Source organism: Saccopteryx bilineata, chromosome 8 (genome assembly GCF_036850765.1).
Source record: "Saccopteryx bilineata isolate mSacBil1 chromosome 8, mSacBil1_pri_phased_curated, whole genome shotgun sequence".
NCBI classification, from domain to species: Eukaryota; Metazoa; Chordata; class Mammalia; order Chiroptera; family Emballonuridae; genus Saccopteryx; species Saccopteryx bilineata.
In genome coordinates, this window is record NC_089497.1 from 49409607 (window position 1) to 49429315 (window position 19709).

The 19709-nt window shown below is 36.0% G+C and overlaps 1 protein-coding gene across 4 annotated transcripts in view; it reads right to left on the reverse strand.

Moving 5' to 3' along the window:
• Positions 1-19709, reverse strand: part of GSK3B (glycogen synthase kinase 3 beta) — a 218908-nt gene that overhangs the window by 65187 nt on the left and 134012 nt on the right. For all 4 annotated transcript variants that reach the window (XM_066241852.1, XM_066241851.1, XM_066241850.1 and 1 more), the window contains 3 exons: positions 11613-11743; positions 7436-7542; positions 3246-3343 (listed from right to left, as the gene is read on the reverse strand). In XM_066241852.1, the coding sequence (XP_066097949.1) occupies positions 3246-3343; positions 7436-7542; positions 11613-11743 (336 nt within the window). The remainder of the gene's footprint in view (positions 1-3245; positions 3344-7435; positions 7543-11612; positions 11744-19709) is intronic.

Here is a 19709-nt window from a genome sequence, read left to right on the forward strand (position 1 = left end):
TGGCTCAGTGGTAGAGCGTCGGTCAGCCTGGTGTGCAGGAGTCTCGGGTTCGATTCCCAGCCAGGGCACACAGGAGAAGTGCCCATCTGCTTCTCCACCCCTCCCCCTCTCCTTCCTCTCTCTCTCTCTCTCTCTCACCCCCTCCTGCAGCCAAGACTCCACTGGAGCAAAGTTGGCCCGGGTGCTGAGGATGGCTCTGTGGCCTCTGCCTCAGGTGCTAGAATGGCTCTGGTTGCAACAGAGCAATGCCCTAGATGGGCAGAGCATCGCCCCCTGGTGGGCATGCCGGGTGGATCCCAGTAGGGCGCATGTGGGAATCTGACTGCCTCCCCGTTTCCAACCTCAGAAAAATACAAAAACAAAAACAAAACAAAAAACCCCAAACTATCTAATATTTAACTTTGAAAGCTAACCTGCATAATTTCTCTTTTCTGATTTATGACTTAAATCAGGAAAACTGGAACAGTTAGACCATAATTGGTTATGAGTTTTATTTCCAAGAAACAACATAGTCAATATTTAAGACAAATATAGAGAATCAACAAGATTTCAAGCTACATTAAACACACACACACACAGAAACCCTACAATATTTACTGACCTCTACATAACATACACACACATCACAACACAATGTCTATTAACCTCTATGTAATGTATAACTTCAAGTCAGCAAATGGATGGTAAACTAGTTTTGACATTTCATCTGTCCTATAGACTCATGTTTAGGACTGTAAAAGGGAACCAGAAGCTGAATATTCCAGTGTTCAGGGGTGCTAATTCCATTAATTCTTATCATTTTCAAAATATTTATAGACATTGACTTGGAACTGCAGCACGGTGATGATTATATTCCTTAGGTATAAATGCAAAATGGCAAGAAAACACATAAATGAAAGAGTGTTTTGGCCCTAGCCGAGGGGGCTCAGTGGATAAAGCGTGAACCAGATGCACCAGAGACGGCAGGTTCGACGCCCCCATCAGGACACTTAGGGAGAAGCAATCAATGAATACACAACTGAATGCAATAACTAAGTGAAACAATGAGTTGATGCTTTTATTTCTGTTTCCTCTCCCCTCCCTCAAATCAATAGAAAAGTTAAAAAAGAAAGAGAGAGAGAGAAAAAAAAGGAAGGAAGGAGCAGAGAAAAGAGAGTGTTGTGTTTTTGAGTTGACCTACTGCTTCAAATTGATCATGGACCAACCTGCAACAAATAAGCCCTAAATGCAGATAAAGTCTTAAATCATCAATAACAAACTGACAGTTTCTACTAAAATCTATTAAATAAGCATAAACTGAATTACAAGGACTGGACAAAAAGTGGTAAAAATCTCTGGACATAAAGGTAAGACAGGATGGCAAGCATAAGATATGGACTTATCACAGATGTGCACTTGTCTTCCTGAGCAATTTCATTTATATCATGTATGAACTGATTAAAATTAATAACAATTCTTAACTATAATCAGTAGAGAAATCATACAATTCTAATAAGCTAAACATAGATGACAAATAGAATAGCAACAGGCCCAGAGATTTGTACATCAGTTCAATAAGTGAAAGCCTGGGAATACAAAAAATGCTAAATGGTTGCACTAAAGCATGGGTCAGCAAACTGTGGCCCAATCTCTGCTTTGTTAGGGCCCATGAACTAAAAAACTGACTTTACAGATAACCATTTGCAATCAATTTGATGATAGTGAACACTAACTTGAACACCAATTAAATGTTGTAGGCCCCCAAAGAAACTCTACTCTACTAATTAGTAGACTGTCTTACAAAAAAAATGGTATATTATTAACTTTGAATTTCATCAATAAAACATTTGTGCACATTTATTTTCTTTTGTTATATATCTCTCTGATTTGCATTTTAGTTCACAAAGCCCTAAATACTTTATTTAGCCCTTTACAGGAAAAGTTTGCCAACCCCTATATGAGTTCAATGATGGGAAATACATAGGCTTTTGGGAAACAAAACGATCGAAATATCTGAATTTAGATCTGAGCATAGTGTGGGAATCAGGAAAGAAATAACTCTGCTGAATAAAGGTTAAAGGTTCAACTTGAAACTCATTACAAAAAAAAAAAACTCTTACAAAAAAGAAAAAAACAAAACAGTGAAAATACCACAGTGGTCTCAGGTGCAAATGATAGGAATTATATGGCTAGCATGGAAGATTCTTCAATATACACTGATCTTTTCAACCACATTTGCATAACTGATATCTAACAAAATCACCTTATCATCAAAAGTGACAAATTTATACACAGAACGAAGTACAAGGATTTAAAAATAATCACAGTCCAGTGTATACGACTGGTAAAAGCTACCAATGAGTTATGGCTCAATACAATAAAACTGAATTCAAGATGTGCAGAGACAGAACAGGCTGCATCATCTCAAAGCAGTGATCTGAGGACTGGAACTAGCACTGGAAACTGTCTGTCAGTAAGGTGACTGAGAATATCCTTGCCTTGGATGGAGGATTGGACTATCCAACCTCTATAGAGATTTTAAATTTTTCACTTCTATGAAACATTTGGAAAATCAAAAATAAAGTCCAAAACACGGGAGTCATTGCTTTGGCCAAACTATAACCTCAGAATGAACTCATCTAGTGGTCTACATATATAGATTTTAGATTTTTTTAAAAGGGATGGGAAATTCCTTAAGAGCTTGAATATCAAAACCTTTTAAAAATTACATTTAGAAACCCAATTATAATCTTACCTCTACTATTCTAAGACAATATTAATTCCAAGATAATAGACCTAATAAATAAAATTGTATCAAACCTATGAGTCAAAATTCTGCTTCTATTAGTGGTCTACTCATACATGTAGATATTCACTCTTCCATTTTATAAATATTTACATACTGAATAAGTAGCATCTTCTATGTGTTCAGCAGAGAATACATGGTTAAAAAAAACACATAGCCTGTGCTTTTTCTCACTTTATATACAATTTAGTTATCCTATAGCTCTTAAGTATTTTAAGTAACAAATATATCCCATTTTTTGCATCAGATATCCAAAATGGCTTTTCCAGGATCATAGAACAGAATAATTCAGTTAGAATCTGAAAGGTTATGTCCGTATACTTCCTCTATACCTGAACTTGCTATATGACCTTGGATCACTTTCTCCATTTTTTAAGTTTTTCATGGACGTATATGATATGCATTCTTAGAATAGTAACAAAATTCCTACCAGTTCAAAATTGCAATTCAACCCTCTCACCTTGATTATTTCCACCAACTGATCCACACCACTGTCCCCTGGAAATATTGGTTGTCCTAGCAACAGCTCAGCCAGCACACAGCCTGCAGACCATACATCTGAAGCAAAAAGACAACAAAGTCTTATCAATACTGTAGCTTAAGATGAGTTGAAAAATATTTTTACACATTTTCTAATTTTACTTTGGTCACAGAAAAAATATGACAAGCAAAGATTACAAATCTAGAACAGAGAATAAAAATCATCAAACTATTCCTAATGCATTTTAAAATTAAGTATTAAAATTACTAAAGAGGAATCAAGGCCAATAATAATATTCCAATGAAAGATAGTCTATTATCAAATGTCATGTGTTCAAGTCTCTAAAATACAAAATAATTCATCTCAGAAGGTCAGAGAAATTGCAGTTTCATTATAAAGAATATGAAACACTTTCTTTAGCAAGATTCAAGCTACAAATAGGGGAGATAAAGAGTAAAAAACCATTAAGGAATAGTATTGTATAGTGGTTGTTGTCATAGAAGATTAAATCAAAAGATTCAAGTGGCAATTATACTAATGATCTTTAATACATGTTAACTCAAGCAAATTACTAAAGCCAAGATATTTTATCGTTCACTTTCTGGCAGACACCAAAATCTCTTCCATTCTTACTTCACATAACAAATGGATGATGTTCTCGGAACAGAATAGAACAGCACTAAACAGAAAGCACAAAAAAATAAGTGCTTTGGCACACTCAATTTTCTGGTTATTTGGAATTTAAGCCAAAATAGTATTGTTTCATACTTTAATTCATGGCAAAAGCAACCTTTCAAGACCATTTAGTTTAACAAACTTACTTCACAGATAAGGGAATTAAGGCACAATAAAATTCAATGACTTGTCCATGGTAAAGACTTTACTGAAGAGCAGAGGTAGGCCTGGATCCCAATTTCAATCCCCGATCAAGATACCACTGTCTTGAATAACTGCCTCGCTATCATCATAGAACAATTAACTGTTTCTTCAAGGGTCTGTAAGCTCAATTACTTATCTGAAAGAAACCATTTGTTCTCATTCTACCATTTCTTTGTAAGAAAATTATAATCAGAGCCAATGGTTATGTCCAAATATGACAACAGTCTAGCCAGAACCAGCTACTCTTTCACTTCAAATATCACTGTTTAAAATATTTCTAAAATGTCTCTGTATTCGTGCATTTCTAAATACCTTTTTGTTTTCTTCTGTTTACAAATCTTCCAGAGTGTTATAAGGCAAGTATCCTAAGTATAAAAAGGAAGGCCAAACCTAGGCTTGTTAGAATTTTAGAAGGCCCCAGAGTAAAATTGGTGGCATATGGTGAGTCCTAAGCCTAGAAAGTCAGAATGTGACGTTAGCCATGCAATAGAGGCTACAGAAAAACTGGTACTCTAAACGTCCAGATAATTAGTTGCTAATAGAGAAAACAGACTACACTGTCGTTTTCTGGAGGGGTGTAAGAAAATTCCAAAGAATTGCTAGGCACATGAACATTTATAGAAGTAATGCATGCTTAAGAGGATCAGACGTTTATAAAAACATGCTTCGAAGTGTCAGATGATGTGGTCTTAGTTTTTTTAAAGAAGCAAATTGCATTTACTGAGGCACAACTCATTCCAATTATCTGGTATGCAGATGATCAGTAACATATATATTTTTTATTTTTATTTTTATTTTTTTACAGAGACAGAGTGAGTCAGAGAGAGGGATAGACAGACAGGAACGAAGAGATGAGAAGCATCAATCATTAGTTTTTTGTTGCGCATTGCAACACCTTAGTTGTTCATTGACTGCTTTCTCATACATGCCTTGACTGCGGGCCTTCAGCAGACCAAGTAACCCTTTGCTCGAGCCAGCGACCTTGGGTCCAAGCTGGTGAGCTTTTGCTCAAACCAGATGAGCCCTGGCTCAAGCTGGCGACCTCAGGGTCTCGAATCTGGGTCTTCCTCATCCCAGTCCGACACTCTATCCACTGCGCCACCACCCGGTCAGGCAGTAACATATTTTATAGTACATAAAATATAAAGTGGCTACAAGGCCTGACTTGCAGTGGCGCAGTGGATAAAGCGTCAACCTGGAATGCTGAGGTTGCCGGTTCAAAACCCTGGGCTTGCCTGGTCAAGGCAAATATGGGAGTTGATGCTTCCTACTCCTCCCCCCATTCTCTCTCTATCTCTCTCTCTGTCTTCTCTCTAAAATGAATAAAGTCTTAAATAGAGAGAGAGAGAGAGAGAGAAAGAGAGAGAGAAGGAGATGGGGGGCTACAAAAATCCAATGACATCTCCAAAGATAAAGGCTGCAATTTACTCTTGGGGAGAGTCAAGTCAATAAATACCACAAAATGAATACTTCCTTACATTTCTATAGTCCTTTCACTTCGTTTCTATAGTCCTAACATTTTATTTAAAGTTAAGCAGAACTATTAGTAATCTCCACTTTACAGTTTAGCTAAATAGCAATAAACCTCAAATCTAGTTCTATTCCATCCAAAATATACTTTTCACTATTTCTCATATGCCCCTTAACATGTTATATAATGTAGCCATAAGAAACTCTGAGCAACAGACACACAGACACACACACACACACACACACACAGACACACACACACACACTCACTCCCTCTCTCTCTCCCTCTCTCCTCCTTATCCTTCACAGGTCTCAGGTAGGGTCTACAGAGTTCTATTCCCCTTGGTCCTTTTCCCAATTCCTGAAAGGCCAAGCTATTTTCTTAAGAATACTAAGATGTTATCTGCCTTTTTCACTATGTTTACATTTGCAATAGTGGTACAAAAGAAATGTGGGTAAAACTGCTGGCCCCTTGGCATTTTTCCCTTTGGCATTATAAAACTGGTAGTGCATTTCTGTTTAGTGGCCTTTGTTTATATCAGAGAACTACTTGCATCAAAAGAGAAAACTGAAGCCCTAGTGGGTTGGCTCAGTGGTAGAGCATCAGCCTGGCCTGTGGATGTCCCTGGTTCAATTCCTATCAGGGCACACAGGAGAAGTGACCATCTGCTTCTCCACCCTTCCTTTTCTCCCTCTCTCTCTTCCCCTCTCGCAGCCAAGGCTCCACTGGAGCAAGCTGGCCCGGGTGCTGAGGATGGCTCCATGGCCTCCACCTCAGGTGCTAAGAAGAGCTGGGTTGCTGAGCAATTGAGCAGCAGCCTCAGATGGGCAGACTCGTAGTGGGCTTGCAGGGTGAATCCTGGTTGGCTGCAAGCGGGAGCCTGTCTCTCTGCCTCCTCTCTTCTCACTTAAAAACAATACGAGAGAGAGAGAGAGAGAGAGAGAGAGAGAGAGAGAGAGAGAGAGAGAAAATTGTCCCAACTTCTGATTTTTCTTACTTTTTTGTTACCGAAACTTTGTGGTCTTTTGTTGGCTTGTTTGTCTGCTTGGAATTTGTATGCTTCTGTTTCTGGACTAAGGAATGCTCTTCAAAAACAATATATAATAAAATAATTTTGACCTCCACTTGACCTAACCTAAGGTTGAATCTCCTTTCTTAGCTTTCTATTCATTTCTAGTTAATCATACTGACTATGCTCACTCTGTGTTACTAGGCAAAAATGGGGCAGAAGAGAAGATAAATGAAGACTGAAACAAATTGTCTCTATTCAATTCCTTCTGCTACTAACGATCTTTCATGAAGACTTCTACAGAATTAATGCATTTAGCCAAACTACTAATAAAAATGTCAAAAGTGTTTTTATTAATCTGAATTAAATTAAGTAACTAATTGAGACAGCATAGTAGGCAAGTCAACAATATGGACATTCCATTACTTTCATCATAAACTTAATGGCTGCAAAATCTCTACCTGTTGATCAAGCTCAGAAATGAGTATTTCAGGGGAATTAAAAAAAAAAGCATACTTAGGATTAATTTGAAAGTTAAAGCTAAAAACAGATGTAATCATAAAGAAATCATGCAATCATAAAAAAACTTTATTTGAAAAATCTAAAAGTAGATTAGTAAATAATTTTAAATTCTAAAAATTAAATTTTAAATATTATACAAATTTTTGCCTATCAATCTTTAAGGAAAAAAACCCTACATTTTAGGACATATCCATCTTTGTATTTAAGTGATAGATTAGTAATACTAAATTACTAAAAACAAGATTCAATAAATAGTTACACGCCATTATATTCAGATTCAGTACTTACCTATACTAGAGGTATAATCAGTGGCTCCAAAGATCAACTCTGGTGCCCTATAGTACCGAGAACAGATATACGAAACATTGGGTTCTCCTCGGACCAGCTGCTTTGCACTAACAAAAATATAAAGCAGAAAAATTTTAAAATAAATCTAAATCTTTAAAGAACCTAAACTACTGTCATTCACAAAACTAAATATTTATCTAAGATTGTAATCCAAATCATGTAACATATAAAAATGGAAATATAAACCATAACTATCCCTGACAAAACAATTTAACATGGCACTAACATTTTTAAAAAATCACAGTAATTTTTAAAGACTACATTTGTCAGCTGTCACCTAGCAAAAAAAAGATGACAAGTCACAGAAACAAATTCTGAATTTCTTCTGATCCTCTGTTCCCTAGCAAAAAGCATGGTAATAGATTATAATGTAAGAATGCTTTTACCCAATGTTTTCTAAGGGTTAGAAATTGGCCACTCTTTTATAATTTGACTACTGATTCAGAGTGACTATTCAAAGACTTACAGACCCAATCTATTTTTCTACCATCTTAATCAATTTATTAACTGTCTAAACATCCAATACCCAATAAAAAGACAGGCTCACTCCTTTAGAGAAGAAAGGATTCACAGCCTATTAATTCTAATTGCTGTCCTGTGTTTAATTGCATGCTCTCTTAATCCAATTTGCCTTCCCAAAGTTTGTGGCATGTATTTTAAACATTAAAGGAAATTAAAATTAGATTCTTTTGAGATGTCTAAGGTAACTTGAAAATACAATGAAATAAAATGTAGAAGCGAACTATTTTGACATAATAATAAGGATAAATACAGGAAATGAATACAAACAAAATAAAAATTAATGAGCAACAAGGTAAGAAATTTTTGAGGTAAAGGTACAGAAAAGTCAGAATAGAGATAGATGAAAGCAGTCATAAGGGTTTCAAAGTTTGAGCTTTCTTTTCTTCCATTTATTTTTGGTCTATGATAACTTTGACCTTAACCCAGGGGTCCCCAAACTACGGCCCCCTGAGGCCATTTATCCGGCCCCCGCCGCACTTCTGGAAGGGCACCTCTTTCATTGGTGGTCAGTGAGAGGAGCATAGTTCCCATTGAAATACTGGTCAGTTTGTTGATTTAAATTTACTTGTTCTTTATTTTAAATATTGTATTTGTTCCCGTTTTGTTTTTTTACTTTAAAATAAGATATGTGCAGTGTGCACAGGGATTTGTTCATAGTTTTTTTTATAGTCCGGCCCTCTAACGGTCTGAGGGACAGTGAACTGGCCCCCTGTGTAAAAGTTTGGGGACCCCTGCCTTAACCTATTCATCCTTCGGCATACATTTTGGAGGTGGGTGGCAGCTTATTTTTTAACATTCTCCAAAAGTAACACACAGCAACCACTTTATAGATTAACAAATATTATAATCCCTGTTTTTAGGATGCATGAAACTATACTTTCAGCATTAACTGATAAAATCTTTCTACCTTCTGAAGAATTTTTTTATTAGAAAGACAGATTCTAGTTATATAGTCATAAGTTTAATGTAAGATAAAGAAGGAAATACTGAAAACTCCCCAGCCTGTAGTTTCTTCACTACTTGATGGAGTTACCTTCTTTCTCTTCAGGTAAGGCTAGCTGTAACTTCCTGCCATTTGAGGGTTGACAGCATCCAATATAGTAGTCACATAAAGTCTTAAGAAAGCCCAACTAGCCCTTCCCTTATTTCCAGGCCCTATTTTATCCAGTAAAAAATTATTAACAAGAGAGGCATACTGTTTTGTTCAAGTCACCACCAACCTGGCACTAAAGCTCTAAAGTATATCCTAAACTACTTGCCAAAACCAAATGTTAAAAACAAAAAAGCCAGGTCTGTTATCAGAGCTATTAAAAATGACCTATTACCATATAGGTGAAAACCCTATTCTAAATATATTGAAACAAAGCAGTTTCTATGCCCCAATGGAATGATCAATATCAAGTGTTGACACTACAGTAAGAAGAGAACCTCTACTAAATATGATGTCTTATAGTCTTTTTTAAGTGAGAGGAGGGCAGATAGACTCTCACAGGAGCCCCAACCGGGGTCCACCCAACAATCCCCCCATCTAGGGTTGATGCTGAATCAACCAAGCTATCCTCAACACTCGAGGCCGACACCTGGACCAAAACCAAGCTATCCTCAATGCCTGGGACTGATGTCCAGACCAAACGAGTTATCCTTAGCACCCAGGGCCAATGCTTGAACCAATTAAGCCACTGGCTGCAAGAGAAGGGGAAGGGGAAGAGAAGCAGATGGTCCTTTCTCATGTGTGCCCTGACCAGGGATTGAACCCAGGAAGTCCACACGCCAGGTCAATGCTCTATTACACTGAGCCAACAGGCTAGGGCCTCATAAGTCTTTTTACAGTCCATAACAATCAGTGACTCTCAGGGGAGATGACATCACATAAAAATAAAATGCATATGATTTGGGCAGCTTGTCCTATAGATAATAGCAGTGATTTGTTTCATGCATCAAATGAGTTCATTTGATATCCTTCACCCTTTCTGATAGTTGAAGGAACAGAGCTTGACCTACAAAATGAGTTGGATCCTGTAATAGGTGTCTGAAATTAGAAAACTATAAAAAAGGAAATGCTCTGAAAGAAGGACACCCTGTGAAACAAAGAAGAATTCACTCACAGCAAAGCAGATGTGTTTGTTAAGACTCTTGGAAGAGACAGCTTGAGGAAAATATATCCTATATTAAAACTAAACTTTAAACTGTGGGTTGACATAAAAGTATCACAAAGAGGTAGGAATACAGGTATTAACAGGTGTGGGTCAATGTCTATAAAGAGATGAGTTAAAAAGCAAATATTTGTGAGAATGAAAAGAAGTGTCGATTCCAGATTATATGGAGACATCTTAGGGACTAAGAATGTGATTAGGCAGAAGGATGATTGCCTACAGTTACATGGGGATACAGGCTTGACTTCATACTGAAAGGTTAGATCAGAGAGGAACAAGATGCTGAGTATTATGGAGATAGAAAGGATGAAGTCTTATCACACAGTATTATTACACCAAGGAATAAGTTTAAGAAAACAAAAAGTATACTGAAATTTGCAGAAAAGGGAGAGTAAGAGACTAAATTATAGATGGAAGGAAACAAAATGCAGCTACTAGACCTTTTACTTCATCTTTAATTTGAGGTTAACTCTGAAGTTAAAAAGACATATAATAATACATAATAATCTTTTTAAAAATTAATTCGTACTAAAAAAGACTATATAGCTTGACCAGGCAGTGGCGCAGCAGAGCGTCGGACTGGGATGCGGAGGACCCAGGTTTGAGACCCCGAAGTCGTCAGCTTGAGCGTGGGCTCATCTGGTTTGAGCAAGGCTCACCAGCTTGAGCCCAAGGTCGCTGGCTCGAGCAAGGGGTCACTCAGTCTGCTGTAGCCCCCTGGTCAAGGCACATATGAGAAATCAATCAATGAACAACAACTAAGGAGCCGCAATGAAGAATTGATGTTTGTCATCTCTCTCCCTTCCTGTCTGTCTGTCCCTATCTGTCCCTCTCTCTGACTCTATCTCTGCCACAAAAAAAGACTATATAGACTATATACAAATAATAAAAATTTAAACAATACAAAAGTACAATCAGTGAAAAAATTTCCTAATCAATGCCATAGGTTTATTATATATCATTCTAGAAGTAAACCATGTATGTATCTGTATGCATATGACTACACTGTGTTTTTAAAACAAAAAAGGAAGTATACTATATATATACAGTCTTGACCCTACTTTTTAAATTTAAATTTTCTTAGAGATCATTACTTTTCAATTCAGAGTCATCTCATGTCATAATTAATCTGGTCATTTTTCTACTAACAGACATTTATAAACAATGTTATGATAAAAATCTCTATATATAACACTATATTTTTAAAATGTGTATTTCTAAGGGAGTAATTCCTAGGAGTTAAATTGCTCGATAAAAGAACATTACAATTCTGACAAAATTTACCAAAACTCACACAGAGCTGAACTAGTTTATATTCCCTGAATTAGGATGACTGTATTTTTAGACTGATATTATAAAAGAAGTAAAATTTTAAAAAGCATATGGAGTAGAAGGGTGAGGCAGGAGAGGAGGAATGGGAGAAGGAAGGAAAGTTAGCTTACCTTCCAAAGTCACAGAGTTTTAAGACAGCTGTATCAGGGTCCAACAAGAGATTCTGTGGTTTAATATCCCGATGGCAGATTCCAAAGGAATGAATATAGGCTAAACTTCGGAACAACTGGTACATATACAACTGGAATAAATAGTAAAAATCAATTAAACACCTTCTATCCCAAACAATTAGAATCTTTAAGCAATAAATAAAGTAACAGATTTTCAGAACAGAAGAACAAGTAAAATGCCAGGGATTATTAGCACTCCATCTTCCTATAACAAGTTTTATGTCATTTCTACATTAGTTAGCTAATTAAAGTTTCATTAACCATATATTACATTTACACCATTCTTTAATAACTTAAAAAACAATATTTTACAACATGCCTTGTAAATTTTTATTTTACTACCAATGCAGAACAAACCTAAGATTTTTTCCCCCAAAGAGATAAAAAGCTCATAGAGGTAATTCCAAATCATGTGACTAATAAATAACAAAGTTTAGACCAAAAGCTAAGTTTTCAATTTAAAAAAAAAAATTTTTTTTTATAGGGACAGAGAGAGAGTCAGAGAGAGGGCTAGACAGGGACAGACAGACAGGAACGGAGAGAGAGAGATGAGACGCTTCAATCATCAATTTCTCATTGCAGCACCTTAGTTGTTCATTGATTGCTTTCTCATATGTGCCTTGACCACAGGCCTTCAGCAGACCAAGTAACTCCTTGCTCAAGCCAGCGACCTTGGGTCCAAGCTGGTGAGCTTTGCTCAAGCCAGATGAACTCGCACTCAAGCTGGCGACCTCGGGGTCTCAAACCTGGGTCCTCCTCATCCCAGTCTGACGCTCTATCCACTGCGCCACTGCCTGGTCAGGCAGTTTTCAATTTTTAAGTTCATCATTCTTTAAAAGTATTTGCAGTTTCATCTCTGGAATAATAGTTTTCTAAGATGTCAGCCCCAGGGGTTATTGACACAGAAGCCTGGCAAAATTCACATGTGAACTGAGAAAATCCATCAAGATATCAGTAAACCTGTTAATAGCATCACTATACTTCCTATTAATATCCTTCAGAATTAAGTAAACTTTAAAATGCCATTTAAAAACAGATCCTAGCTGACTACTGATATCAACTTAAAAGAACATTTATTTCAATTAGGAAAAAAGCACAAAGAAACTGGGTCTGCATGGAAGAAAGAATCAGACTCTTGATGGGAGAAAAGAGGAACTTTATGAAGAAATCTGAATACAGTTGACCCATGAATAACACAGGTTTGAACTGCATAGGTCCACTTATATGTGGATTTTTTTCAACAAATATACTGGACAAATTTTTTGAGGTTTCCTTACAACTATGAAGCAATCACATTGATTATACTAGGCTACCATAAAGCTATCATATTGCTCCTTTTTTGTCATCAGTACATAAATCATTACAACTCTAAATAGAGTTTGTTTTTCAAATTATTTTTTCAATATTTATGTCTAGTGTTCGTAATACATAAAATACAGTGTTTTGGATCATACAAGACAATAATGATTTAGGTACTGAAAGAATTTATCAGATGATTAATCTTACATAAACAGATAATGTAAACTTACAGTATCAATAATACAGTATAGTACTACAAATGTATTTTCCTTTTGATTTCCTTACTAACATTTTCTTCTCTCCAGCTTATTTATTGTAAGAATACTGCATGTAATACAGTGTGTCCGTAAAGTCATGGTGCACTTTTGACCGGCAACGGGAAAGCAACAAAAGACGATAGAAATGTGAAATCTGCACCAAATAAAAGGAAAACCTTCCCAGTTTCTGTAGGATGATGTGGCAGCATGTGTGCATGCGCAGATGATGATGTAACACCGTGTATACAGCGGAGCAGCCCACGGCCATGCCAGTCGAGATGTGGACGGTACAGAGGAAAGTTCAGTGTGTTCTGTGGCTCGCTAAATTCAAATCCGTGACCAAAGTGCAACGTGAATATAGGCGTGTTTATAACGAAGCGCCACCACATAGGAATAACATTACTCAGTGGGATAAGCAGTTGAAGGAAACCGGCAGTTTGGTGGAGAAATCCCGTTCTGGTAGGCCATCAGTCAGTGACGAGTCTGTAGAGGCTATACGGGATAGCTACTTAAGGAGCCCTAAAAAAACCTGTGCGTGAGCCAGCATTGAACTGCACTGAATAGGTATGAAACTGGGAGGGTTTTCCTTTTATTTGGTGCAGATTTCACATTTCCATCGTCTTTTTTTGCTTTCCTGTGACCGGTCAAAAGTGCACCATGACTTTACGGACACACTGTATATAACATAAAAAATATATATTAATTGACTGTTTATTTTATCAGTAGGGCTTCCAGTCAAACCAACTACGAATATGTTAAACCTTCTGTTTATCCCAAGGTCTATATCCTGGTTCACTTTAAATTTTTCTGTCTACTAACCTTCTGACCTCTATCGCCAAGTTATATACCATGGAAAGACTTTTTGAAATGAATCAAACCAAAAATACCAGTGACTTGGTAAAAAACAGCAAACAAATAACCAAAGGTCAGATAAAGTACTGTCAAAGGCACCGTATTTAGAGATTATTGTTAAGACTTAGTTAATTAAAGTTAACAGGAAATCTACTTTCCCTCAAACAGGCATGATAAAAACTGCAGACAGGTTAATTTAAGTGTATTCTTTTTTAAAATTTTTAAAATTCATTTTAGAGAGGAGAGGGAGAGAGAGGAGAGAGAGAGAGAGAGAAGGGGGGGAGGAGCTGGAAGCATCAACTCCCATATGTGCCTTGACCAGGCAAGCCCAGGGTTTCGAACCGGCGACCTCAGCATTTCCAGGTCGACGCTTTATCCACTGTGCCACCACAGGTCAGGCAATTTAAGTGTATTCTTAACATTTTATTGAACTAAAGCTGGAAAAGTTTAAGCCTTCTTTAAAATGAAGCATGATGTAAAATGTATAGATAATATCTTCAATTAGGTCAGCACTTTGCCACCCAAGATAGAATTAAGAAATTTAAGTATCCATATAACTTTTTAAAAACTTCATAATTCTAATATTGTATCACTGTTCACAGAATCAATATCTAAGTCCTAAAGCTTACTCTCAGAGTTCTAAGAGTTTAATTTACTGCCACTAAGAAATTAAGTTCACATAAGAAACTGTGTTCATAAACATTAATTTACTAAAGGAGAGACTTTATTAACTCTGTCAAGACACTGATGTCTAGGTCAGCAAGAATCAGTAGGGAAAAATTTTTCTTTGCTAAAAATGTTTAAGAGTTTAGATGAGATTAAGGTGTCTTTTTACATATATTCATTCATCTGAGAGATCTATGCTATTTCCATTCTCTTCACTTTATCTTTTGAAAAGCAAAGATAAAGAATGAGATACACAGTTTTACCTTTTTGTTTAACTGTAAAAGTGTATTTATAACTGAGAGGCTAACTACACTGGAAAGACAGTAATAACAATAACAAGAAAAACAACTGATCATGTGCCAAGTACTATTCTAAGTGTTCTGCATGTATTATTTAATTTAACCCTTATATAATAGGTGCTACTATTATTTCTCTATTACATATAAAGTAACTGAGGCACACAGATTAAGCAATTTGCCCAGTATCACATTCTTAATATTCTGTATTGCCTCTTTTAATTACTATTTCTTTACTTCACTATATTCCTACTCTGTTAACTAAAAGTGCAAAACTGTAATTATTAAATAGCTTGATCACTAAGTAAAAGAGGAGAATGAGACTCTTACAAACTGACATATTTAGCACATTTTGAAATTTGAGATTTATTTAATATGTACTATCAAACCAAGCATGTTTCACCATTTGTTTAATAATCACACTCTGTGAGATATACATTTATCCCAATTTCTTTTTTGTTGTTGTTTTTTTTTTTTTAGAGTTTTTTTTTTTTAATTTATTTATTCATTTTTGAGAGGAGAGGGAGAGACAGACAGAGAGAGAGAGAGACAGAGACAGAGAGGAGAGACAGAGAGAGAGAAGAGGGGGAGGAGCAGGAAGCATCAACTCCCATATGTGCCTTGACCAGGCAAGCCCAGGGTTTCGAACCGGCGACCTCAGCATTTCCAGGTCGACGCTTTATCCACTGCGCCACCACAGGTCAGGCCATTTATCCCAATTTCTAAAAGAGAGATAATTGAGGCCCAATTCAGTTTGAACACAATTTAACCCAGTTACAAAGTTATTAAATCTAACTCAAGTCCATTGTTCTCTCTGTCCTCTGTACTATGAAACCTGTTTAACACATAAAATGGAATAACAATTTTTTTTAAGCGAGAGGAGGGGAGATAGAGACAAATTCCCGCATGTACTCTGATTGGGATCCACCCTGCAAACCCTGTCTGGGGCCAATGCATGAATCAATCAAGCTATCCTCAGCACCTGAGGCTGACACTCCCACAAACAGAGTTATCCTCTGCACCTGGGGCAAACACTTTAATCAATGGGAGCCACTGGCTGAGAGCGGGGAAGAAAGAGAGAAGGGAGAGAGGGGAAGGGAAGCAGGTGTTGCTTCTCATGTGTGCCCTGACCAGGGATCGAACCTGGGACATCTGCACACTGGCTGATGCTCTATCCACTGAGCAACCAGCCAGAGCTAGAATAACAATTTTGTTCATGATTCACAAAAATGTATCCAGCTCTCTAGTGTCCCCAGACTCTGTCCTTAAACAGGTCTTTTCAATTAAAAAAAAAAAAAGTCAAGATTACAATGATTTTCCAGGCATCTGTTTTAGAACTGTATTTTAAAACTGAGCTAATTATGAAAGACGTTCATCAGAAAAGCAAAGGGGCACAAAAAACTTAACTTATATATAACTATCATCAACTACATAGTGACTAAAAGGGGTGAAGAAAGAAGTTTGTAGCAATAAACTCACAGAACATACTCAATTCCCCCAGAAAAACGTGAGTCAGAGTCACCAAAAGCTGCAGTTGCATTTTGGTAACATGTATGCCTTCTGAGTTTTTATTAGTTGGTGAGGTCCACGAAAGCAGAAGTTACATGTATTTATAATTTTATTTCCATTTCCCAATCTAAGATTTTTCACAAAAAATATTTTCATAAAACTATGTAGAATAAATGAATAAGTGAATGAGATCAACTTATTCTTTTCAGAGAAGATTATCCTTTTATATCCTTAAACATAAGAATAAGCTTGTGTCCTCAAAGAATAATGTCCAAGGCCAATACCTCTAACTCCAGAAGGACTGTGGTTATATAAAAAACCACTCTTTTATCCACAAGCAGGAAAAGGGAGTAGTAGGTCTTTCTTTGCATGTCAACTTCAATATGCACAATTTTTTTAATAAAAAATATACAGATGACAAAAGATCTCATCCAAATACTTGCTGTCAAAAATAGAGAAAGATGAACACAAGGCTCTTCACTACATTATTTGTAACAGCAATTAAAAAACCATGAAGGAAAAAATAATTCGTCCATTAATAGGTGACCAGCTGAATAAATTAGGATACAGCCATGCAAAGGACTAACATATAGCCATAAAGAGGCAAAATAGCTATATGTTCACCTACCTACCTACCTACTAGTTACCTACAAAGAGATCTCCAGAGTGTATTTTAATTAAAAAAGCAAAGTAGAGAAAATATATACATTATGTAAACATCTACATAAAAATGAGATGGGCAGATAAAATAATTATATACATTTGCTAATCTAAAACAATTTAAGCCTGACCGGTGGTGGCACAGGGGATAGAGTGTTGACCTGGGATGCTGAGGTACCAGGTTTGAAACCCGGAGGTTGCCAGCTTGAGCACCGGCTCACCAACTTGAGTGTGGGATCACAGACAAATATGAGAAGCAATCAATGAACAGCTAAAGTGATGCAACTACAAGTTGATGCTTCTCATCTCTCTCCCTTCCTTTCTCTCTCAATTTCTCTCTCTCTCTAAAAATAAATAAATAATAATTTTAAAAAATAAATATTTAACTCTGGGGAAGGGAAGGAATTGGGTAGAGGAACCTTATTTTGTAAGTTTTACTTTGAACTATGTAACTATTATGTAAAATTTAAAGTAAAATTAACTTTTAAAAAATTTTAAAACACTATAAAAGTAAAACTAAATAAACAAAGCTTAGTAAGGCATAATTACAGAAAGAAATTACTCAATGTTTCTTTAATATAGAGAAATCTGTTGCCCTGGCCAGTTAGCTCGTTGGTTAGCACACAGTCCGTATACAGAGCTTGTGGGTTTGCTCCCTGGTCAGGGCACATACAGAAACAGACTGATGTTTCTGTGTCTCTCTCCTTTCTTCTCAATCTAAAATAAAAAAATAAACTAAAATAGAGATATCTGACTATTCATCCAAATGGAATATATCATGGGAATATAAAGAGCTGCAAAAAGACCTTATTTTCAGCTGGTACTGGTAGTGCTGATATTGTTATCCTACGGATACTGTATGCATAGTATGGGCTAGAACAAGTAAATAATTATACTGTCATTGAAAAATGGACTTTTTAATGTAAGAAAAAGGAAATGCAGAAAGAACTAAGTTAAGACCCTACCATTTAATTAAAAATATCAATATGAACTCATAGTATGTTTATCTTTGGGATTTAAAAAAAATGCATTAATCTTTGAAAAAGGTATCCACATATTTCCTAGCTGTCTACTAAAAACATCCAAAAACAGTAAACAATCCTATGGCAAGCAGCAACCCTAACATTCAGTCTGTGGTCTCTAAATACCATTCCCCACTAAAAGAGTAAGTTCTCCTTGAAGAAAAGTTTCATTCCAAGTCTGGGGAAGAAACGTGTAAGATAAACCTAGAGCACTGTCATGTTAGAAAGCAAGGAAGGTATCAAAGATTATTAACACTTGTCTAAGAAGTTTTAAAACAAACACAACAAAAAATAACTTATCGGTCACCTCTGGAGATGCTATGGAACCAACAAATTATCAAGTTTTGTAAATAAAGTAAAAGAATCAAATATATATCCTTTTTTATATAAACTGTACCTCAGGGTAATGAAATAGTTGGCATGGGAAAGTATTTATGGAACTATTCTAGCTTATAAATTAAGAAGGAATAACATTAAAATATCATTTTATAACCATTAATGAATTAATGGATTTGGGCAATTATCATCAATGACTACAAAAATGACAAAAGACATGTTCTTTCTTAGGAAAGGACTCAACACTATGTATGACATGAAGTAGTCTTGATTCCTACAAAAATTTATCTAATCACCAATTCATACGAAGTACAGAGAGCAACACATCAATATCATACTGCAGTAATCCAATCAGCAAAATCCAGACCGAAATGCTGTAGGTCAAACGACCCACTTTCTTTAATGACAAAGTTGAGAAAGAGAGAGAGAGAGAACTTAGAAATGAAAAGAAACATTAAGAAGCACATCTACCAATTATAATATATAAACCTTACTTGGATCCCAATTTTAACAAAGAAATTTTTAAAATATGTATGACATATTGGAAATATAAACAGTAACTGGATACTTAATCAGAATTATGCTGGATAAATTCCTAGCAACTATGTCACGAGTTCTATCAAATAAACAAGATGACACTGGTATTAGCAAAAGCTGAAACTTTAGCTATAGATACAATGTATGTATAAACAGCAATAAAACATTAAATTTGATCATACTTATAACTATATTTTATTATTGTATATGATATGCTTGCTCCTATTTCAGTCTCTGGCACAGTAAGTGTATCCGAAATTAAAAAGATGCTACACCTAGCAAAATTAAAGTCCATAATTGTCTGTCAAAAAATTCACTTGTCAGAAATATTACAAGTATCTTTAATACCTGAGTCACAAAAGTTTAAAAGATAAAGATTTTACATTTTAATACTGTACAAGAATTACTCTTGGACAGTTAACTCAGTCCGTTCAAGTGTTGTCCAGAAACACCAAGGTTGCGAGTTCGATAGCTGGTCAAGGCACATATGGAAGCAACCAATGAATGCACAACTAAGTGGAACAACAAATGAATGCTTCTCTCTCTCTCTCTCTCTCAAATCAATCAACTAAAACAAAAAATCTGTACAAGAATGTAATGAAG